This window comes from Haemorhous mexicanus, chromosome 1 (genome assembly GCF_027477595.1).
Source record: "Haemorhous mexicanus isolate bHaeMex1 chromosome 1, bHaeMex1.pri, whole genome shotgun sequence".
In the NCBI taxonomy this organism is placed as follows: Eukaryota; Metazoa; Chordata; class Aves; order Passeriformes; family Fringillidae; genus Haemorhous; species Haemorhous mexicanus.
Genome location: NC_082341.1, coordinates 13,894,215 through 13,919,690, shown reverse-complemented (window position 1 = coordinate 13,919,690; position 25,476 = coordinate 13,894,215). Strand labels below are relative to the sequence as shown.

The 25,476-nt window shown below is 37.9% G+C and overlaps 1 protein-coding gene across 13 annotated transcripts in view; it reads right to left on the bottom strand.

Moving 5' to 3' along the window:
• Positions 1 to 25,476, bottom strand: part of PARD3 (par-3 family cell polarity regulator) — a 447,781-nt gene that overhangs the window by 147,943 nt on the left and 274,362 nt on the right. For 8 of the 13 annotated variants that reach the window (XM_059840275.1, XM_059840315.1, XM_059840289.1 and 5 more), the window contains 5 exons: positions 20,051 to 20,201; positions 13,241 to 13,430; positions 8,304 to 8,455; positions 7,219 to 7,263; positions 643 to 870 (listed from right to left, as the gene is read on the bottom strand). In XM_059840275.1, coding sequence (XP_059696258.1) covers positions 643 to 870; positions 7,219 to 7,263; positions 8,304 to 8,455; positions 13,241 to 13,430; positions 20,051 to 20,201 — 766 coding nt within the window. The remainder of the gene's footprint in view (positions 1 to 642; positions 871 to 7,218; positions 7,264 to 8,303; positions 8,456 to 13,240; positions 13,431 to 20,050; positions 20,202 to 25,476) is intronic. The other 5 variants (XM_059840283.1, XM_059840330.1, XM_059840296.1 and 2 more) reach the window with 3 other exon arrangements.

Sequence of the window (25,476 nt, the reverse complement as noted above, 5' to 3'; positions counted from 1 at the left end):
GATTGAGGTAATTTACCATTCATACTATTTTCATTCAATATGAGTTGCCATTTTAGCAGCCCATTCTTACATAGTTCAATAATGATAAGGTTAGCTTTGAAGTGATTCTTTTATGTTAATGACATTTTCCACATGTTGGGTCATACTTTGGGTTAAAGAACTGAAAATGTAAATGAATGCCCATTAGGGTGGGTAATAGCTGATCATTAACTTTATTAGATCTGCCAACCTTACTCACTCTAATTAAAGGACAGTGATTTCTTTTCATCCCCCCAACACTGCAAATGTACTATTTCAAAGTTAGATGCCTATATTTCTGTAACATAAATTTAGTGGGGTTGCCTTTCTATCTAATTTTTTTTTCTGTTTTACATGAGTACATTAATTAGCCATCTTACAGTATATTTTCACAGTAATTTAAGTAAACACATTCCCAATAATCTTATTCTCTTATTTCAGAAAGGAAGAAAGCTGCAGAGTGCAGCAATCTGTTAAAGCCAATGAAGGGAAAAAGCCTAAATATTGATGAAGTTAGTTCTGTTCTTTTAAAATTCTAAAATTATGCTCTACTACTTTAGTCACTTTCTAAAGGAATAAACCTATGCCATTAACACTCATTATGCAAAACAACAGTTTACTTACAAGTCTCCATGCCTTCATCATCATCATCTGCCACAGGTTTATCGTACGATTTGTCTATGGCAGCTCTGAAGCTTTCGTTGCAGCCTCGTCCTCGGATGATTCGCGGGCGCGGGCGGTGGAAAGGAATGTCACCGTTCAGAGTCACCTCAGCCACGGCTGTCTGCAGGCTTTCCAACGAGCTGGATTTCTTCAGACCTAATGAAGGCCCCACATCTCTGGTTGGGGAACCTTAGTGATTTAAAGGGGGGGAAAAAAGTAATTAGAATTAGTATTGAGAACAGCATGCTTGATTATGCATATCCATCCTGAAAGTCTTTGGGGACACACTTAACATTATTCACATCATCTCTCAATAATCTGTAGGGAATTCTCCACAGATTTGTTGGTCTCAGAAGCAAATGAGTATGTCAAGTCACAGTCAGTGGAACTGACAATGTTAGTAATGTCTGGCTTTTCAAATCAGTGAAGAGAGACCAACATCCATTACTATTATTTTACACAATTTAAATGATAAAGAAATCACGGGGCTTTAAAAACTTAGCTCATACAACCAGCACAGATGCATATCTAACAGCATCTAACAAAACAATTAACTATTTTTGGTTTGAGCGGAAAATTTCCTCTGTACTAGCAACTGATGAACAGAGAGCAGATTATGGGCATGAATCCTACCGTGTTTAGTGTAACAGTCTTGCAAAGTAGCCTGACCTCTGGCTTAAAGGAACATGTTGTTCGTCTGAGTTTTAAAGACTTGCAGCAAACTGCTAACAATTTCATAATTAAATGCTTCTGAGAAGTATCAGCTGACTTGCTCAGATGATGTGAAATTGCTTAACAATAATCTGTGGAGAGGACCCAGTAAAAGGGCAATACCAGTTACCCAGCCAGAAAATAAACACACCCCTGGCAGTCACAAGGAGAGACTGTCAGGGCAGCACTACTACAGCTGGGGCTGAGGGCAACTCTTATCACTAAAAAGAGGGCAGCATGTCCAGAGATGTGCCAAGGAAGCCTCAGGCAGAGTTCTGCAACAGCCTTTCTCCATCCAGACTTCACTCCTCAGGCTTGTGGGTTAAATGTATACAGCCTTTGTTCTTAGACAACCACTCGCACTACAGATCACCTCACAACTGAATAATTTAACCTCATACTAAAGTTAAAACTAGGAAGAATCTTTCAGGGAGAAAAAACCCAAAAACCACCCCATTTTATTGATTTTTATTCAGAAGTGCAAGTACAGTCTTAGCTAGATTTTCTATAGGATTTGGGAGTGGAAAGCAAGGTGAGGTGGGACAACATCATCATGGCTACATTTCCTGAAATTATGAGACCAGAGCCCCCACCTGTAATATGAAATTTGCACTTTTTCTCTACCCAGAGGGAGCACAAAAGAGAACTGTTGTGGCACCACAACAGTCCCAGGTGGTAGGCTGTTACCTAGTTGAGATCAGCATCCTTATCTGGAAAAAATAAATTTCACAGCCAGCCACCATTGAGAGACAGAGACAAGCCTTGAATCCCCAGGAATACCAAAACTATTAACAGTAACATTAGTAAGCATAGGTGTGAATAAAGGTGTAAAAAAGGAAAACTACCTCTTTCAAGCATTTATCTCAGAATAATACAAAGTTCTGAAGAGGATCCCTATTCTGGTAGAAATTAGGAGACAGAAGGGAGACTGCATCTGTCACTGCTCTTCAAGGTATGTGAAGTTACCTTAAACTGGGGAAAACTGCTACTGCACTACTAAAACTATTCAGTATTCTTTGGGGAGGAAAGGGGGTTGTTTGCCCCCACAGAAGAGATGCTGAACAGCAGCATGGCAAATTTTCTCCACATCATTTGTTACCTTGCTATGAGATGAAGCAAGGCAGTGAATGCTGTCATTTTCTATTCAGCTATTAAAAGTCTGAGCAATTACATTAAACTGAAATCCCTCAGATCAAATAAATTCAAACAGCAGCTGTCAAAGTATTTCCCTTCAGCTGCCCTACTGTTAAGATTAACTTGTAAACAGAAACAAACCCAAAATCTACCCTCCCAGGTCTACACACCTCCTGCAGTTTGGTTCCCCCAGTCTGTAGTCCTGCTGCTTGGACCCTTGGCCAGAAATAAACGCACCCCAACAAATTAAAAATTTTATCTTCATGAATTCCCACCTCCTAGAAGAAGTCACCCTCTCACACACAGCCTGTATTTATTAGAGGGCTGAGGGTTGTGAGGATGGTTGGGAGCAGAGTACAGGGCCAGCTGGGACCAGGGAGGGTTGGTGGCTTCCCAGCTGTGCAAACAAGCTGCAGTCTGGAATTGCCAAACTTCTGAAAATGGCCTGAAGTCTAAGGCGAGTGTTTTTCAGAATATTCTCTCTGCCAACTAAAAGCACTCCCCAATAGTGCTTTAGACTATTGGGGAGTGCTTTTAGTTGGCAGAGAGAATATTTAGACAGTCCCCAATAAAACTGTCCACTTTCTAGTCCATGGTCAAATCTGCTATTCCTCCACTAATGCCTGCAGTACACAAGAAATGGGACTTTATTTTGCTTTTTACTTTTCAGAGTATTTAACTGTATTTTTTAAAATTGTCTGAGACAGAAAAAAAGAAAGAATGTAACATCTTGGAGGAACAAAAAAAGAGGAAATGGGACAATCATATATAAACCAGCTGTTTGACAGATCCAATTTCATATACAAAAGGAGACGGTGTCCTCTTACATAGCAACTTACTGTAAACTTCCTTATTCCACATTCTGCTTTGTAATCTTCCAAATGAAATGCTCATATATCTCTTCGTAATTACTGAGTGGCTCTTTTTGTAAACAGTAATTATAAAGAAGGCATTTATGTGCCCATTTGTGTTCATAAAGAACACTAAAAAAAGTTAAATTTCCTGACACCCAATATAGACCTTTGTGAGAACTGTATTTATGTAAGCTGTGTTTTCCCAAAGGATATCCCATCTGGGATATGACCTAATGTTGACTACTGTAAAACTAATAATGGATTACATAAATGATAAGAATATTTATTGAACTTGGGTGGCCATGAACACAAATGTGAACAGGTTGCAGAATCTGAAATGGGGAAATATCCTTTCACAAGCAATTTGAACAGTGTGATCACAGAGCTATGTATATTTTAATACCTTCACTATCTCCTATGGCTACTTCATAGCAAATCTACTATTCTAAGAATACACAGTTAGGTATCCCTGTAAATAGTGTGTTAAGAATTTATTCCTAGAATTCACCAATCAGAAAGTGAGTCGTTTACCCATAATCTGGTAAAAACCAGCAAACTTTCTTTAAAAAGGATTCTGTTTAAAATTTATGAGTCACATCAAAATGTTGTTTTCTAAATACAAAAATGTCAGCATTTTCTTCCAGCCCTTTACAACCCTGGTAGTAATCATCAGAAGCGTTATCTGCTCAGAATGAGTCCTACCTCTTTTTTGACACCAGAATTTAAAGTAGAAAAAAGGAGAGGAAAAGACACATCTACCTAAAGCATATAAATATGACTGAGGATGAAACAGATTCTTTTATCATTTTTAAAATTTGAAGTTTATCAAAATCTCCCTTTCCAACGATTTCCTTAACAAATATCCTTTGAGGTGCATTCATCCCTCTGTATCCCAGCAGTCCTCCTGCCATGACTGCCACCATGCATCCTCCTCACAGCTCGGCAGTGCCCACACCCTGTCCATCTCCTGAGGGCTTTGTGACCTGCCAAGCACATCCCCTGCCCACCACACATGTCCCTCCACTCCCTGTGTCCCCAGCAGGCCAGCCCTCAGGGACAGGGGCCAAGCCTTGCCCTCCCAGCCACGCAGCCACCATGCAGTTCATGCGTGACTGCGCAGGTGCCTCTCCATGGCACACACACCGAGGAGACACTGAGTACACAGACATCACACCCAGCCTGTGTGCTGCTCCCTATCCCCATCCTTTGTTTCTCCCTTGTGCTGACACTGTTTAACAACTCACTGTGCCTCCCCTTATCTCACCCTGAGGTCATTATTTATACAGTGACACCAATCCGCTGGGCGATTTGCAAAGGCAAACCCCATGGGGTCAAGGGATATATGAATGTTTTGTCCAGAGTGGCTAATTTTAGTCTATAAAGCACATTTTTCATCAGCACATTCTTTTGAATCATTTTAAATGACAATTTTTTTTCTTTCTGAAACATTAATTTTATGAGATGTCATGTAAAATGCTACCTCCAACTGATGCCAAAAACTTCTCTGGATTTCATTAAATCAGTTTTGCAAAGGCATAAAGTCTACTTTCTAAACACCTTTTTGAAGGACATTATCAGTGAGTCTATTTACTTAGTAATATCTGCTCCATTACATTTGATAAATTTCTCCATTTCTAGTTCAGTTCAGACACTAAGAGATCAACACTTCATGTGGGGAAGGCAGGGGAGAAATAAAGCAAGAAACTGCATCAAAACCAGTTTAATTTTGATTCAGTTTAATAAAAGTTTAATTAAAATGCATTGTGTAAAAATAAATTAAAAAATAATTTAAATAAATGTTATTTGATTTTTTTTCGTTTTCATAACACGCACATGGAAAAATAACCACCTAGAGCTATAGTATGCCTGGTACTCTATAAATGAACCATGCTCAATTGCTACTGAATATACTTCTAACCTCTAGGATGAACTGTAAACACTGCAAGGATTAGGTACTTCAAGTGAACTATAGAAAGAAAAATAATTAAAAAACTATTACAGTAACTAGAGCTGGAGAGTTCTGTGCTCTTCTTTTCAGCCAATGCTATTAAATCCAACTGTGACAGTAACAGAGTTTGTTTTTATCTTTTCAAAAGTAAATACATGTTGAAGTTTTCTGGCTTTTAGAGTTCATTAAAGCATAGTTCACCACACATTTGAAGCTTTTTTTTTTTTTCTTAGAACCAGATAATTTTTAAGCCAAACTACAGTAAGTGGTTTGTTTAACAGCTACATCCATCTTCAGTAATGGAAGATACCCAGTGTTTATATACAAAACCTGGTTAAAAGCACACAAGATAAATAAAATCAAAGTACAGCAAAAGGTGTTTTCCTTTTTTTCCAGCCACTGAAAATTTTTTCCAGCACATTTACTGTGCACAAAATATGTAACTGCCTATCCAGACAGCATGGTCACGCTCTTTCACCCAAGCTGTCCAACTTGTTGCTTTTTTTGGAATTTAATCCAGGTGTTACACATAAAGGAAAACTACACTCAGTTCATACCACCCTCTACTGATACCACCAAAACTACGCACTTTTAAAACCTGAGGATTGTATTTTACTAAAACACACAGGTTTTACACCATTCTAATCACATCCCATTCAACTACACAGGTTAATAAGAAAATGAAAAATAATTTACAATAATTTTCAGTTTGGTCTTTAACTTGTTTTTATGTGAATAATGCTCAGTGGTGAAGGCAGTTCCTAAGCACTAATTATTACCACAACCATTAACACAACTCATACATTCACACGCTGAGGGCTTTAATCCTCCAAAACATTCATACATTTTGGAGTTTGTTTACCCATTCTTTTTTTGTAAAGCTGCAAGTCTGTGGCCATATTCTGCAACATTTTAAAAGTTAGAAGACTTATCTGTTCAAATAAAAATGATAATTTTATCACTTGATTACTTACAGCTTTTCAGTATTCCTACTCATGTTATACAGTCCAGTTAAACAGAGATGCAGTTGTGAATTAGTAAATGTAAATTCTGTATTGAATGCACTACTCCTCAAATCATGATAAAATAAATAATATTTTTAGGTTAAAAAGGTGAATTGTTCCTAATTAGAGCTAAGTAATGTTATGGTGTCCTCAGGATCTAGCCTAATTAAAATAGCATTCCGTAGGTCAAAAGCTAACCTATATTAATAAATCATAAAGGTTCATAATTGCAGTTGGTGCATTATTTTAATTACTAATAAAAAATATGCCTTGAAAGCTATTTCTCATTATCATTTTGTGAAACATTACAATGAATGGTATGTGGAAAAGATTCTATTTACATATTCTTTTGTTCTGTTACGATGCTCATGGTTTCAGCTCCGAAAGCAAATCAACTTGCACAAATAATCTTCAACTCAATGCACAACATGTATCTGATGACCACTTAAGGCAAAGGCAGCAGTTTTCTAATTAAAATAATTATTTTCAAGCACTGTGTTAGCACTGTAATAGCCAAACACTCGACTCTTCTAAATTATCTCTCTGTGCAGTGCAGTTTGAAGCTAGGAGGAGATTTTCCAAGATTTTTTTTTTTTTTTTGAAAGGACAAAAAACCCCAAGCAACTCTGAATATTTATGAGTTTAAAGTGCAGAAACAGGTGTCTGCCTACAATCACATGCATGACCTGGCTGAGTATACTACCCTAGATACTTATCCTATAGAAAAATTTTCTTTTTCTGTACGACTTGCTTTTTCACAATAGAAAGCAGCCATGCAAGTACTGGAATATTCATGTTTTCATGCAATTTGACTGGCAGTTCTGTAATTGTGGTAAGCTGCTTTGACCAAGGTTTCTATAGCAACAGCCTTACTGTCAATTCTTACCTGTTTTCTGGTCATCCATTGTACTGAGCTTAGTCTCGTCAGCTACTGTTAAAAGGTAAATGCAAACGGTTAGCCCAGTTAGTGCCCATGCCCCACATGCACTCAACATTCCTCCTGGTTTGCATATTTTCTTTTCAAGTTAGGGGACCTTAGAAATGTCCTAGTTCATGCAAATAAACTGCAAGAGTAAGCAAACATTCTGGGTAGAAGTGGCAGCAAACTAGTAACCTTCATGCAGTGTCAGTCGTTCACATCACGGGCAGGTACAATATGTTATTGACACGTTAGCACGCGGCACCAGTCAAGACAAGTCAACACCTCCAACCTGACTGTAGCCTGAGGAAGTTTGTGAATTAGGGATTGTAGGCAAGACACAGCTATTGTAAAGAAGGGAATTGCATTATATTTTATTATTCTGAGTAGGGAATTCTGTGTGTTTAAGCCATCAAAACTCACTGTTTGAGGTTACTAGAGTCTGCACTTCAGAATCTAAATTCAACGGCAGAAAAATTGATGGGTTTGTTAGCAATTACTTATTCTCAGTTGGTTTATCAGTTTAAATGATCACTGTGATTGCCTGTCTTAGCCACTGCTACTTTGTAGGGCTTCTGATGTAAATATTAAAACTGGGGTTTCAAACAGACGTCAGACTAGTCCCATTTTCTAATTCTGAATTCATCTAAAAAATGAGAGACTATGAAAGACCTTTAAGGCTAACTGCATTATAATCATAGACTGAGAATAAACCTGGCTACCCAGAACCACAGCATGGTACAGTTTTACACAATCATTCTGTATGGATTGGTAAATGCATTTTTCACCTCCATTTTAATAAATTCTGTTGACTGTGTTTAGGCATAACCATAAATCCAGAGGGCTATGATATTTGAATGTATGGACATTTACAAACAACAAACAACACCCAGGCCACCTGGCCATTCAAGTTAGTACTTTACTACCCACAAGTAGACATTATGCGCAGTACTACTGCACATACACAATCTGTTTGGAATTATAAAATCTATATACTTACAACATGAAAATCAGGTTCAAATTAAAAAAATAATTGAAAAAACATCACTCACTACCTAGATCCATGCTTTTGGATTTTCGTGTTTTAACAAACTCCAACTGACTGGCATCTGAAAATTGCTTTGTACGCTTTTCTGACATGCTCTGGCGTCCAAAACCCTCTCGCTGGAAGGCAAGCACTGGATCAACATCTGGACTAAGAGTGCTGTAGGAAGGGAAAAAAATCATGCGAACATTTATCAAGATCACGCAACCTTTCACTCTTCAGAGAAAATCATTTATTTAGCACGTGACTTCTAGCAACGATTAATCACAGTTTTAAATACACCACTGCAAGTATTCAGTTACACACACAATGGATTTGTTTTGCTGCATTAAGCAATTCTAGTTAAAAAGTACCAAGGATTTCACTTACAGTTTTAACAAAAGATATACACATCTGGTGCACTATACAAATTCTATCAGAACAGAAATCCAACACAGAAATGATTTGCAGGAGAATAAAACAGTTCTTTTTTCTTCCTGAGAAACAAATTTATTCTATTGATATCAATTTATCTGGTCTGTCTTTATCAGAAAATATTTTTAGTAAAGCAGAAATAGAAACTGTCCTGCCTGAGGCCCACAGAGCTTGAAACTCCTTAATTTAAAAACTTTGCATTAAAATTTCTCTCCATATGTGAAATTTCTTGTAGATTTTTCATACCTTCTCCTGCTTTTAGCCTGGCTATGACAAACAACCATATATTTTCATTGCTTCCCCACAGAGCAAGTGCTTGCCATAGTGGATCCACCCCCTAATCAGAAATGGGGGGAACTGTATTTGGTTTCTATTCCTTCTGCAGGTTTCTAAACTGACCTCAGCTCAGGCAGTCAGGTTTTCAGCAAGCTGCCTCAGAAGCATGCTGAAGATAAATTTATTAATGGTGCTCAGACACTGGCAGAATAATGAGCACTAGAATGCAGGCAAAATTTGGTGTGCAAGCTAAAAACATTTAAACATTTTTTCAAAGGCAAGATTGTGTACTGCTAATAAATAATATGAAAGGAAAGTCACAAAAAGATCTTCTGGCTCCTAGAAAAGGGGACAGTATATAGATCTCTTACTTCAGCTGGCACAAAAAGAAACCAAAAGCATAAAACACTGAAAAAAACCAGCATTTTGGACCATTGTTATCTATCCTATAGGTAAATGATCTCTCAAAATCCCCTCTTTGAATATTGTTGTACTTCAAGATAAAGAAAGTTAATATTTTGTCACTGAGATCTCTAATAGATCCCCACATGCCACTCAAGATATTGTGTTTAGTACCATCTTACTATTTAGAACCATGTTTCTAAAGAATTCTTTTTACTGTAAGGGCTAAGTATAATACACCTCTCTTTCCTAGTGAGAAACAGGCAAATAGTGAATTTCTGCAAAAAACAACTCATAATTTTAAATTCTGTAACATGCACATGTTTATGTATGCCATGGACTCTAATTTACAGAAGTATCTTTGATCAAGAAACACCTGGGTATTAGGCAAAACAGAGAAAAAGAGGTAAGGAAAAGTGTCCAAAGGCATAAAGTACTATAAAGGATGAAAATCACTACCCTCATTACCAGACAGCCAAAAAGAAATTCAGTCTAGTAATGGCAGATTTACAAATAATAAGATATGTGCTTGTGACAGGCATATAATACTTCAGTGTGAGCAGGATCAGAGCTTATGTGAATAAAGCCAATGTCAAGTGCCTTTTGACTTTAATGTTTCTGGCTCAGGCTCATTATGTTTTACATTTAATTACTGCAACTATTTCAGAGATGTCTGCACAATTTAGCAATGTTCTCAAGCATATGCTTAAAAGCTCTGATGAATCAGAGACCATACTCAAAAATAACTATTTAGTCCTAACACTGACTCCCACAAAATGGGGAAAAAATTATCTATCTCCTCATGATAGAAAGATAAATCAGACAAGGCCAATATACACTTCTGGCATTTATAGCAGTGCAACATGTAGCTGAGTAAGAACCACCTAAATCTGAAAACACCCTCCAAAGTGACTCCAACTGAACTTACAGGGTTTCAACACCTTTCATAATCAGATCATAATTGACTTTACCAAGGCCACACAGAAGTTTCTGGCTCCCTGCTAGTCAGCCCTGTCTCTGAAGGCCAGAAAAATGTGGTTTTACTAAGTGAGAATTTTTTTCCAGCAACATCTGTTAGCACAGGCTCACTTTTGTTAAAATGACTGGTTTCATCTTGCTGAACAAAATGTATCTTCTGACACTTTCTTCAGAAAAGGTGAACTTATAAAATTATTTGTTTTGGCTCTATGCTTCTTTTCTCATACAAGCTTGCTTTGATCCTCCTATATAAAACTTCTAGTAGAGTAAAATATCATTTCCATGTAAATACAGCACACACTTTTGTATTGAATTTGAAGTCCTAAGAAAAGACTAAAACTCCAGTTCAAATTTAACTTGAAAAGGACACCACAGGTCCCAGAGAGAGCAGCAGGGTCTGGACATGGCATCAGCAGCTGGGAATCTGGGAGGTTGGAATCCAACATTTCCACTGACACCACTTTTAGAGACTTTCTGCTTCCCTGATCTGCCCTTGTCAGACCTCCCTTCCACACATACTTATTAAGGGAATTATTATTACATGTTTGCACAGTATCCTGCACCTTAAAAGTGCTACTTAACACCTTTATTTGAGCCTTATATAGAGTTCTGAATTTTCATGTCCTGTTGTATTATTTATGACCCATGAGTGCTCCAAGTGGATCACAGGACTCTGAATGCATGTACATTCTCTAAAAGTATTCAAAAGTCCCCAAGAAGAGCAACAACTGCAAAAGCCAATGAGCAAAGAGGAGGAATTAATGCCCCTAAAAATGTCTCATTTTAATATTTTTCAACTACATCAATAAAAGACAGAGGTGAATTTAGTGCAAGTCATTAAGCAATGCCAAATGCAATTTACTATATTCTGGAATACTTAACAAATAAGATTTCTGGAATGACAGCTGATCCTTAAAAGAATGTAACCGTCTTCTGACCCTCAATGTTATTAAAATTCCATTTATTAATCCTGTCTTATTGGCCCTTTGTTTTCATAACATTTTCATCAAGGATTAGGGAGATCTTGTGAAGCTGAAAAAGCTTACATTTTCTTCTGTGATTCAGAACAGCTGCCATTCTTGTTTGGATAACCCTTCATCCATATTCTTAGTTTTACCCTTTGTGCCTTCCAGCAAAATCATACAATGCACCTTCGCTTTACAACTCTTCCTTCATCCATTAGCAACAGGAAATTATAGCAGCAATCTAATTCTATTGCCATTTACTTTTTTTTACAGATAGAATACATTAGATACTAAAGCACAACACTGATCTAACTCTTTGAAGTGCCATTGTATCTGAAGACCTTTACAGTTTCTCAAACACACACTTAAAACTTTTTTGAGTGTGATCAATTCTACAATACCTAATCCCTATTTTCTTTACTGTTACTTCATTTACAAACTGTATGAACAGCAATACACACTGCAGAAGTCAATGTAAAAGCATCTGCAGTTTTCATATGAGTTTTAGTTTATTTGATAGGATTTTGCTTACATTCAGCTAAAAATACTCCCTTGGAAATAAGCTATTATTATGTGCAGGCTTGAGGACTATTCTATTTAAATGTCTCAGATTCTCAGCTTTTACAAGAGACAAATGGACTTTTCAGGGACCCAGATTACAGGTATGACCTGTCCATTAGAAGAACTGCAACATCAAAAAAAAAGTAAATGAGAATGAAAAAATTACATTTTCATACAATCATTAAAACAGAGCTTAAAATACAGAATTCAACTCCTGGATATAAGATGAAATAAACTAGTTTAAAGCAGAGAAGAAGCTGACAGGTGCACATCAGCCAGCAGGTGCTATTGCTGTTCTATTAAGATATTGCTGACACATTCATAACAGGCTCAAGAGACAAGAAAAATAAGAAAATTCTTCACACCATTTGTGGTAATTATCCAGCTTCAAGAAGTAGCAGCATACAGAGGTGGGCTTTTATTTTGCTATTACTATAGATAATTACAGGACTTGTAAATTAAATCTTAGATCTGTATTAATTGTACTAACTAAGCAATAAACAGTATTTCTTTGCCAGGAACTTAAGCAAGTCAATAATAGAACTCAATGCATTTCTCATTAAGGCTCTTATGTTAAAATGTGTTAAAGTAATCGGAGAGTCAACCTAAGACTCACAAAAGTTATTTTTACTATGGATTAAATATATAAAGTTACTTTCCATACCTTTAAATGTGGAACTGTTACTTTGTGTGCATTTAAATTTAGAGCTATTACAGTACATTGTCTTTGCAAATCACCTAACAACATGAATAGCAGTTCTTCACAAATAATGAAGAAATCTTAACCAGCTCTTTTTGCAAGAGCATTAACACAGAGGCAAACAAAGAGCTTTGACCTCTAAGTAGATTTGAAAGCTTAGCACATTATTAGGAAAAGCAAGGAAGTATACAAAAGTATTGAGTTGCTCCTAGATATACAATGTAATATAAAAATAAAACCTTTGTTTAATAAACTTTGAAATATTTACAGTGAGGTTTATAAATTACAATTTCCAATCAGTCTTTCAGCTTTCATAAACTCAAGTGTTTAAATTTTGCTATTTTTTTTACAAAAGCTAGGTCAGGTAGCAATTAAATTAAAGTTAGATCATCATCAAAATAACACAGCTATGTACTGTCTAAGTAACATTTCCACAAATATGCTTTAACACAGCACAAAACTGCAACCAGAGGTATTTGTACAGACTTCCTCCCTGAAACAGGGACAATTACCAATTTGAAAATTGTAAAATCCAAACCTGACAAAAAAAAAAGAATTAAAATTAGCAGTAGCCAAAATGTAACTAAAGGAAAAGATGCAACTACAGCTCTCTCTTTCTTCCTTCCTTCCACTAAACCATGCTCTTACCAGTCTGTTGACTCATTAATTGCAGCTTTAGCCCATCCACCGGTATCAACAGTGCCAAACCCGACATCATCATGGGAGCTGGATGATGACTGGTCAGAGAGATGAGGAGGAAGGACTGACAGCCTGTCATCTTCAATAATAACAGTGTCGTCCTGGGGCATGTTCACTGTTGGAGACAGCTGATATTTACCTGGACAAAAGGGAGAAAAAACCCAAAACTAAATAACAGCAGCATGCAGAGAGTGCCTTGAAAAATATTTCATCAGAGATGATAAAAGGTTATGTCAAACTGCAGTGCCACTGATAAGAGTGACACAATGCAGATAATAAAATTAACTTTGTCTCACTTTCTACCCATCTTCCTGTGCAGAGGTCTGAAAATTGATGCACACCAGTTTTTTCTGTGGCCTACTGCAAGATGACAAGAAGGGCTGAGGTTTGAAAGAGATCTCTCTTGTGGTCCAACCCTTCCCACTCAAGCAGAGACACCTTACAGCCACGTAGCCAGGACCCCAACCAAATTGCTTCTGAGTATGGCTTCTGCACCATCTCCCTGAGCACTCTGTGCCAGTGCATGGTCACCCTCACACTGAAAGTGTTTCCTGATGTTCAGAGGAACCTCCCATGTTCCTGTCTGTGCCTTCAGCCTCAAGTCCTGGCTGAGGAGCTGCCCAAAAGCACCTCTCCCAGAGCACAGAATCTCCTCTGCTATCACCTTGTTTGGTAGAAACAAAGAATGTGTTCCACAAGGACTAACAGAGGCCATCACTTTTCCTGATCAGTCTGGCCTTCATGAAATGAGAAATTATTCAAGTGGGGCTGGGAAATGGACACATGCAAAATTTGGAGAAAAAAAAAAAATTACCAAATTCTATTATCAACAAATTCAAGTAAGTTTTAACACTTTTGTTAAAACACTTAAACAAGAACCATCACATACATGATGGGGACTGCAACAAGACTCAGCATGAGTCTGTTCAGTGGCAGACTTCATCAGGTAAATTTCTGAGAGTACAAGTTAAAAGATGGTATGATCTTACTAAAACAATTTTTAAAACTGTCACATCTCATGAGAAGAAACACACTAGCTTAATCAACCATTAATCTGACAACAAATAGAAAATTATTCTAAAACTATGATGCACTGGTGTAATGTAGCACAAAACTTCTATTTCCATATTTTAAACTGCTTCTATGGATACATCAATTATTTCCACACTTTACTTTCACTGTAGATATGGAAAAAATGTGAATAATCACGGGGAAATAAAATCTTCCTCTTTTCTGTAAAGGTTTCAGTTACTATCACTACCTTTGCATGCAATTATTGATAAACAAACAAACCAACAAAACCCCATGTGTAAAGAGGCAGCTAAAATCCGCACTGCACTACACAATACATACAGCAATCTTTGCAAACAGGGGAAAACTGGCTTCAAAGGGATTATTAAAGAAGGCTGAAAAAATGGCTGGAAGAAAAAGGTACTGCATGGTGAACATCTCATCACTGTCAAACTGAAATGAATGTATGCAGTTTGCATAACAGCTGATTCTGCCCAGCAATAGCTCCTTTGATGGACAGGTTAATGTTTAGCCTGGTAATGTACTTCTTTCCAAACATAATGCCTACAAGACTGTTAACTCTGTAGTTAATAATGTCTCCAAAGAACTGATTGTGAAAAGGTATAACCTTATGGCACTTGGCAGATTGAACTTCCCATCTGAGAGGCTACAGTAATTCAGTAACACTTTTAACTTTTCACTACCCTTCTTTATATCTGACAAAGGTGAAGACTGACATTTTAATAGTTGCTTTAGAATTAAGGAGAAAACCCATCTGACATGCCTATGCTTTTCATTGCAGATGAAGCTAAAAACAGGTGAAAGGCTTCACCTCCAGCAGATGGCTGGACAAACCTCTGGACTCAATACATGCTTTGTAGAGAACTCAGCTGAAGTGGATAGAAAATACCCCTGGAGAATTAATTCCACAAGTGTTGTGAGAAACCTTACAAGGAAACATCAAAGAAACTTCAAACCCAGTAATCTTCAGTATATTTGACTGATCTACAAATCTAAGGCATTGCTCAACCTGTCTACAAACCTCTTCAAGAAAATAATTTTCCCTCGGGCTAGAAAAGTGCTATTTAGACTCTATGAAATTTAGACTCTGACTACATTTCAAGTCCAGTTTAGCATATATTAATTCAGCTTCAGTGAGGTAATCTGTAATAACATAAAGTATTTTGGACACTGTACTAAGCAAGGTAAAACATTCTTCCTTTCAAAAGTTTCTCATCACAGAACAATGATGCTCAAAATTCTTGGACAAGTTACCAATCTAAAGAAGCACAGCCTGAGAACTACACCAAACTATTGGGTAAGAAGGGTTCCCATCTGTTTGTGCAGAAAAAGAAGCCTCAGAGTTCCAGTACCAAATGGCTGGTCTCCTGATTTATGAGGACTTTCATCCTACAAGGAAAAATATGCCAAGCAGCATATTTCAAAAAATACTATACACCTTCAAACCTATTATACACCAGAAAATAATTTGTACCTGAATTAAACCACCAACATAGTGCCCTTTTAAAAAATCCTGATCACACACAGTACATAGTGTGAATAACAGGTTTATTCATGAAGAACTAAACTGGTCCAGGTCCTTTCAAATCTTGAAATTCCCTGAAGTTCAGTTAATATGTTTGCTGGGATACCTTGGCTCCCATACTGACACAGCATTGTCATATGACAATGAACTGTTTCTGGCTTGATCCTTTGTGCTTTTGCTATTGCTTTCTCTTTAAAGGATGGTCTACAAAATCTGTTGAACACTCTCACCGTATGTTCAAAACCCAGCATTACCTTATGAATGACTCATGAGCATGTTGATACTGTGGGACTCAGACCAATAGTACAACGAATGCCCAGAGAGTGACTAACAAAGATTTCTCTGCTGCATACAGGTCTTGGATTTCAAGAAAGTGCTCAGATCTGTCAGCTATTGTAGAAGAACATCACATTTTGATGAGATTCCTGGCCAAGGAACTACATTCTGATTGTAAAGGGTTATTTTCATTTCACTGAGACACACACTCTACATCCCTAGCTAAATTTTTGTCAGTAGTGCTTCCTCCTGATTCTACCCTTAAAACAGCAATTATTTATGTAGAGAACAGAGTATTTCCTGTTGTGCAGGAACCATCAAACTTCACAAAGTTCTGGGGGATCCTTCAGGATGAAAAGCAGATTCAGTGCAAGTGATTGTTATTCTGTGTACCCCCTGAAAAATATCTTCTGTTTAGTCACCGTTAGCAACGAAACCCGCCACGTTCATAAAAAATAAAATATCAGCAACTAGAAGAAGGAGATGAAAGAGGACTTTGTACTAAGCTGTTTGTTGAATAAGAATAATTTATATAGACAGCAGCTATGTATTTGTGTATTGTAAAACTCAGGAGCATAATGCATGATATACAAGAACAGTATGTCAGAAGAAGACTTGAATTTTTAATTAAAGAGCCAAGCAAACCAGCATGAGATAGTTGTTTTATTGAATAGCATGCACCCCGGAAATAATAAAATAAATAAATATAAGGGTTTCTTACAGCCATCTAATTCTAAAAAGACCCAAATTATATAAATAAAATATCCCATCTCCTCCAAACCAAAAGTATTCCCTAAATACCGAAAGTTGTATCTTTTCTCCATCAGAAATCTTCAGTGAAATATTATCAAATGAAAAAGCATAAGAAAATCTATAACAGCAATAACCACCTAGAAAAGTAGATCAACATGAGAATCATCAGAAACATGAAAAGATTCACACAGCCTTATTGCAGTAAGCAAACATTATTTTACATAATTTAAATCACATCCTAAAATTGGTATTTTATTCCCACTCTCACAGCAAGGCTCTGACAGCCAGTTCTTGCTTGTCAGTTATGAAGAAGTAAGGAAATTGTCTTAAATACCTTTTCTGAAATTACATTAATGGTATTTAACAGAACAAAATACTCCTGAAATCTTTGTTTCAACTTTAAGTAATGACTAAAACAAGCAGGCATTTTCCAGACTATAAAATTGTTACTTTTGAATACTTTAAATTAGGAAGGAAGAAAACTCAAACCCATCCAAGAGCAAAAGCAGCAGGGAGACCTGTTCCTTCCATGAAAACAAACTGCCATCTCCTCACTAAAAAGTACTGAGTACTAAAAGTTTACTTAGTTAAATCCATTGAGGGGTAATTCCAAAAACATCAGATGATTCAGAGAGCTCATCAGAGGGGTTCTTGATATGGGGAGAGCACTCAAGGGAAGTAGCACTCCTTTGGGCTTGTTTTCATGGGCAGGACTGGCGTGGGAAGGTATAGACCTCCAGTGTTCTTCAGCCAGGTTGTTCTTAGGACTAATCCTCAATTTTAGGCCAATTTTCAAGAGATGAAGAGTCATGTAACACCCCCAGACATCCTCAGGAAAATTAAAAAAGCCCTGCTTTTTTTCTCATTACCAACCCCCAAAAAGACAGGGATTCAACTGCATAAAAAGTGACTGAGTCTTTAAAATGTTAGCTACATTTACATGTGAAACAAGTACCTGTACCTATCTCTCCCAACAGGTGATACCTACCTGTTGTATGGTACTGCAAGAAAATTTGCATGCGAAAGACTATGAACACTGCAGTTTTAATTTAGTGGTGCTGATTAACTCAGAAAAAATAGTCTTATTAGAAAACTGACCATTCCCCAAAAACTGGGTTTAAACATCACAGGTCTGTGCTTCTGCTGTGATTGCAGAAGGGAACAGCCCAGTCCTAGAAAGACCAGTTTTAGTTACACGCCGCTAGATCACATTTACTATGAGGTTCAGGCACAACTTGATTTTCCACTAACGTGCTTCCATTCAAGATTCAGTGAATTAAAATCACTACCAAGTTTTTAAAGAGTTTCTAGTCCCTGAAAACAATTCAGAAAAACAATGATTCACAGGAAATCCAAACATTTACTTCAGGTTATGAGAAACTTAGAAAATGAAGTATAGATTTTTTTTTTCTATGTATACAATGCAAAGGTATATAAAAGTATTAGATGTTAACAGCTTTGGAAACACTTTTTTGGTTTTTTGTGGTTTAAACATCAATTACTGACTACTGCTAAAGGGATGACAGCAGACTGATGAACCACTAGTTCAATTTGGCATGGCAAGTCTTGTGCTCCTCTGATGCTGAAGCAAACTGGATTGGTGACACAAGTGCTCCCAGACTTTCTCAGGGCTCCCTCTCCCAACAAAAACGGACAACGTGTTTAAGTGATAATTTGTTAACACTTATATGAGCTCTGTGTGTAAATCCTCTGCAGCACTGATGGAAAAAGCAGAAGGCAGTGCTTTGCTAATGTTTTATCTAAAGCACAAGTTTTTTCTTGACACATGAAGAACTAGCTCTTTCTATGGGAGAGTAGTGCTACAGTCTTCAAATTATTTTATCACTCCTTAAATTTGTTGACAAACAAATACAATTTTTTCTAAATTTTTCTCTTTAAGAGCATATGACTTTGGGTGACATGGTTTCACACTGCCTTGATTTTCATGTGTGCATCTTTTCTTCCAAGCTGCACAAAATGAAATGCAATAGCACAGAATATGATGTTTCTAATTACTATTGCCCAAATGCACAAAAAAGGGCAAAAGACTTACTGGAAAAAAATACCCTAAATAGCAAACTTGTGGATTTTCAGAGAGTTTAATAGCAGTCCTATTTTGCTACCACAAAGAAAATGCAAAATCCTAAACACAAGAATTATTTAAAAAAGAAAATGTGGGTGAAAAAAATCTAAACCCAACCCAAATAAAAAAATATAGGGTGAAAAATAGACACAAACTGTTGACTGGAAAAGCCTATGTGGTAGACTAATTTTCTAAGGCTGAAAACTAATCTAAAGCAATTGAAAACTAAGTTATGCCTCACTTCAGGTGAAGTTTATAGCAGCATCCTCTAATATATTCTGTGTATCTAATATGCTTAAAAAAGTCCTAGATTTAATAGTCATGTCTTCTTTTTAAAACTCGTAACTCAAGCGAGCAACCGTCACGTCTTCTGTCAGGTGTTATTTGCATCAAGCTGCTTTTTGTGTTTAAACTTGAAAATCCTTTCAAACTAATCCCATCCTAGTCAGTAAATCCAACCACTCCTGTGGCAAGGCAAGTCTTTATTACCTAGCTCTGTACATCAGAAGTTGAATTGCTGCAAAGTAAGCACTAATAACCTTATTATCCACTGGGACCATGCAGATGGCAGGGCATAGAATCTAGACAAGGGATGCTCATAATTAGTTATGAGGTTTTAAAATTGGTGTCCTACAAAGCAAATATCCAAATAAATTAATAAGTCCCCTAATAAGCATAAATTAATGCAAGTTTGCCTTATTTATTTTTGTATTTTAGAAGGACTGAAACAGAGAAGAAATACTGGGAAAAAATTATGAATTCCCATGAGTCACTGACTTTGAAGCAACATGGAGCCTAGACCGACCGATAATTTATTGTCCCAAACCAGACACTGAAAGACCATGTTAAATGCTACTATTATTCATTCTATGACCTGTCACAGGATGCAAAATTTACTTTAGAATCCCACTTTACCTTCTTCCTCACATTAACTATCCAGAAGGCTTGCACAGAAGAATTTTAAGGCACGTTTTAAGTTGGTCAGTGCAACCTCCATGTCCCCAATTCCCACATAACACATTAACCACCCTTCAGTGAATCACAGAGAGAAATAAAACATGCCCTGCTTAGCAGAGCTGCTTTGACTCACCCACTATCCTGCCCAATGCCACGTTCTTTGTGGGTGACTCGTTGAGACCCTCGATCCCGCCGTAGAGGGAGTGGGAAATCCTCCTCTCCCGGTCATCCAGCAGAGTCTCTATGGGCAGCTCTGGCCCGGAGGGGCTCCCAGGTGATTCCAACTGCAAAGAGAGGGGAAAATTAGTGCCTGGGGTCCCCTTAACCACATGGGGGAAGTGTAACAAATTGCCTAAGGCCTAGACCTGTCTGAGCACCAAATGAGCTAGAACTTCTCATCCTGGACAGCAATAATTTGCAATGACAGCTCTGCCTAATGACCAACTTTCTAACCCCTTTACACTGCACCCCCCATGGTGCCCTGTCAAATTTCAAATCCTTCAACAGAAAATTGGTGAAAAAAACCTATTCCATTTTGGTGTCTCTTTGTTAAACAGACAGTTGGGCTGTTTCCAATGCCATCAGCAGACAGCTGGGCCATCTTCTGCACACTGACAGCTGAACACAACAAGGCCCTTGTCAGGAGCATGGAACAGGAACTCTCATTTGGAATCGCGCTGCTGCCGCCACAGTGGTGCAACTTGCTTTCAAATGAAATCATCACACTCTGAAGTTTTGTAATTAGGAACAAAAGAAAAAAACCACAAAAGTTGTCAGACTTCAATGCAATTTTTATTTTTGAGTTCTTTGCTCTGTCTTTCCTGACTGCAGAGTAAAGAGATCTTACATGCTTCATTCAGCCTGGAAGCTCCTCTAATCTCTTGCTGCAGCATCCAGGCAGAGACACAAAAGCAGAACTGGCAAGACCTGGGGTGCCCTCCACCCCAGCCCTCAAAGCCCTGGAACCGACAGGTCCCTGCCCACCACAACTGAGGCCAGACTCTCCAGGACATCACAAGAGATGAAGTATGTGGTGGAAGAGATGGACACAGGCTGCTTGGCCACGTGCACACAAAAGAGAAAGGCTGCATATACAGCCTCCTGCCCACCCCAGGTGCTCTCCTTCAGAGGACTGCCAAAGTATCTTCTCAGCCCAGCCATTGCTTGCAGAAGCTGGTCATCCCTTGTTTTCCTACAGCTGCCTCTCAGATTTTTCAAGAGGACAGGAAAAAGTCAAGTTCTCCTTGGTGAGCCCCAGAGAATCAGAGCTCAGGGGAACGCAGCACCCCAGAGAGGCAAAGAAAATAATTTGGTATCATCTACCTGGTTTTAGCAAGCCCATCAGGCACAGCTCTGCTGTCAGCACAGCCCCCAGGAATGAGAAGAATGAGTACCTGTGTATTCACAGGTCACTGTGGACGCCCAATGTAGCAGGGCCCAGTTGCTCCCTGCACAGATAAGAGACTCCCCACACCATTGCCCAATCCTCATGCCATCCAGCCTTCCTGCTGCCCCTAAGCCTCTTGGTTCACCTGGGCTCCAGCACCCTACTGTCCTCTCAGTAATGCTTAAAGGCACTTTGCGAAGACCATTAAACCAATTCACCTGAATGTTTTGAGCTGACTTTGGTTCTATTACAAAGAAAACAACTATTCAAAGTAGATGTATTTTGCAGAAAAGTAGCATGAACTCAGGTATCAAAGCATTAGTTCTTCTCACCAACACGCCTCTTCATATTGAAGCAAATAGTTAAATCTTAAAAGCAGTGTCCTTACACAAACCCCACAGCATTTGTTTCATACATATTGAAATACAGGGGGGACCAGATACTCAAACTATGCTGCAAACTATTTGAAGGCACTGAAAATGCTTATTCCAAATACTGACTGATCTCCAAACGAGCACAAGAGGAGTAGTTCATAGTTTCAGCAATTACAATAACAAGCAACATATTGGTTGTTTTTAGTTTTTGAAACAGCTGCCCATTATTAATCACTCCGCCCGCACTCCCCAGACGACTAAGAAATGCATGCTATGAAAAAGTTTTAAAAATCTCCTTCAAGGGCTACAGAGCCCTGGGCTTTGTCCCCAGCAGAGGCTTTGAAGTGAGCCCAATGGGCGGATGACTCCTGACACACGGGCGCTGGCGCGACGCCCGGGGCACGGGGGCGGAGGGTTGCGCAACGCCGCGTTACGGTCAAGGAGACCGCGATCGGGAGGTCTCAGACTCTGTAAAAATTATTATTTCTGTTCAAAGCCATCATCTGTTTAATATAAATGAGATATTTAATGAAGTTCCAAACTGTAGACTTATCTCTCCCAGTTTGATAAGCACCGGGGAGATTTACTGCATCGGAGGGTCAACACAATTAAAATTGGAGGCACGTCAAGCTGCAGGAGAATAATAAACTTGCAGTGCAAGTGAATTAGACTCAATAAGGTTTAAATTGTGAAATGAGGATTTGTTTTATTAGTTTTTTTAAATTGCAGATTACAACTGACAGCTTTACTGAAAAGTAAATTAAACAATATTTGTAGACTCTGTTATAAAGGAATCTAAGGCACATTTGAAATGAAATGTTAACTTCTTAAACACTTCACAAAAAAAAGAGCATAGCAACACTAGACTGCTTGAGAGCTTAAACTTGCATGATAAAGGTACTAAATTATGAACTACCCTTTATTTCACTGCCTTTAAATAAGGTGAGAAAATATCAAAGTGCTTTGGGATTTATTCTCCCAGTGCTATATTGATGACTTTATGTAACAAGTGTCCAGCTTTTAGTGAGCAATATCACACAGTCCTTCGTGTGACAAGCCATCAACTTTCAGATTCATTTGTAGAAAGATCTCAAGAGATTTTCAGAAAGACACTGACAAGAAGATGGTTCAGAAGCAAAGAAATATATAGAAATTCATTCCTGGTAATACAGCGAAGTCCACAATAAATAAAAGAAATAGCAGGAGTGTTGCATTTATATGGCCATGTTTTGTAAAGTGAATCACATATTTTATAATTTCCATGAGTAAAATTTGATCAATTTTTAATTAGCATCTCAAAAGATGAGTTTAAACAAAGGCATTGACAGGCAGCTACACAAACATTTTACAGAAGATACAATGCCTTTTATAAAACACCAAAAATTAGACAACTGGCTGTCACAAAAAAACCCAAAATGCCTTTTCCTTACATTGTTAACAGAAAGTCTGTGCAAGAAAAGAAACATAGAATTTGCAAACTGTTGTTGTGGGCAAGACAGTCCAACAGTACAAAGCAAGACTGCAGTTCAAATAGACTTGTTCTTCGTGATGCATTTCTAATAAAGAGCTGGAATTACACATTCTAATTCCTTCTCTTAGCCACCCTCAGTGCTATCAGGTATAATTTGATTTGATCGACTGATAAAGAGTGGGCAACATAAACAAAGCTGTACAAATTCCTAGCTCCATTAAAGGCCTGGCAAGGAAAGAAATCCATGTGGCAACTGGCCCTCTATCAACAGCTGCTGGAGCACCCCTTGGTGTGTCCAGAGCCACAGACCAACTGAGGGTGGATGAAACCACAGGAATCCATTCCAACCTCCTGCTCAAAGCAAGGTCTGCAAGAGCAGGTTGCACAGTGCTCTGCCCAGCTGGGTTTTGAATATCTCCAAGATCAGAGACTCCTCAACCTCTAGGGCACATTGCTCCAGCGCTGACCTCTAAGAAGGATTTTTTTTTTCTTATGTGTAAAGAAATTTCTTGTATTTTGGTTTGTGCCTGTTGCTTCTTGTCCTGGCACTGGGCAGCCCTGAGAAGAGTCTGGATCAGTATTCTTTATTACTTTATTACTTTCATCAGGTATTTATAGACACTGACTGGTAAAGATCTCCTGATTTTTCTTCTCTCTAGACTGAAAAGAGAGTGCTCCCTCTCTGGATCCTAGCACTGATCTGTACTAAATGATGATATTTGTAAAAATGCAATAAAACCTCCCATGCTACAGATTGCCTGTAGCTCCTTTTCTATCCATTCTCTTAAATTAAACCAGATTAATTTTTTTTTAATAAAAAAAAGGCTCTACCCTGACCCTTTGTCATTTAGATAAAAAACAGCTGTTTGCTAAAGTACTGCTTGTACCAGCTAGCCCAGCTGCTGCTTATCTAGATGATAAAAGGACAAATAATGCAGTCCCTTTTACTTAAACACCACCATCCATCCTATTTGAAGTTATGTACATAAATATGAAAAAGGCTTATGCACAAGAAGAGTGCCAAAATATTCAAAGCATAAACAAACTTTTTTTTTTAAATGAAACAAGAATCAGACTCCCTTTTTCCTTCAGAAAATAAATTGCCCAAATATAGGAATGCAAGCGTTATGGATGTTAAAGAAGTCAGTACACAAATTTGCTATATATGACACTGCATTCAGAATGCTGAAGCTCTGTCACACAGAATTATTCTCCAGGCTTTTTTTTTTCCTTCTTATCTATGCACTGTGTTTAAGATGTCCAAAATACTACAGCTTCATTTTCCAACACAGATACTTTTAAAATACTATTAGACTATATCAAGGCGTCAATATCAAAGGCATTAAAGAAACTAAGTTTTCATAGGACTTGACTAAATTTTCATTTTCTGGGTTGAAAACTGGCTAAAGAATTGGACACAAAGATTGATCTTCAGGATGGAAAAGAGTTGTAGATTCCCCTAGGAATCAGAGCTGGGAATAGCTTAAGTTGATAAACAGCTTTATCAATGAGTTGGAGATGGGAATGAACAGGGAAATCACTGTGTTTGGAGGAGATGCTAAAGACTTTTTGACAGGTAAATTCCAAAAGGTCATCACAAGACTAATCTAGTGCGAAAGAAAAAACAAACCTGTCACCTACATTTCAATGTAGCTAACTCGGCAATGCATGCAGGGGAAAATGATGCTGAATATTTTATTTTTCACACACACTGGAAAAGATGCTTGCTTGTTTCTTTTATAATGAAACCACTCATTTGCAAAGTCTCACTGATCTGTAAGTCGATTTATATAATGAATGATGAGGTCCTTATACGGTCTGGAATCAGGACACTGCTTCACAGTTTGCTCTTTTTTAAAGGGAGAAAAAAATGAACAGACATGCATGAAGAAATCTGGGGATCTGCAAATCATTTGCAAAGCTTCATTTCAGGCAGGTTTGGCAAAACATTCATTCTGTCAAAAAAAAAAAAAAAGAAAGGGGGAGGTCTAAACAAGAAAAACCCTTAAAAACCCTTGAAATTTCTCATTTTGAGTAAAATGGTGACACTCTCTCACTTAATGGCAGACAAGTGCTGCCTGCCTGTGACATGAACAGAGTGCAGACAAGCAATCTGTGTCTCTAAGCTGTCCAGGTTGCAGGACTAAAAAGCACAGGGTTCCAAAAGTAACAATTACCTTTATTTTCTTGAATCAGCACATGGAGCCACCAGCTGCAGGGCTGTGCCTGGCAGTTGTGCCTGAGTGCTGAGCACGTTCTGGCGATGCAGCCGCCAGCTGTTTGCCCATAAAGGCTAATCACAACAGCATCACTAATTAACAGAACAC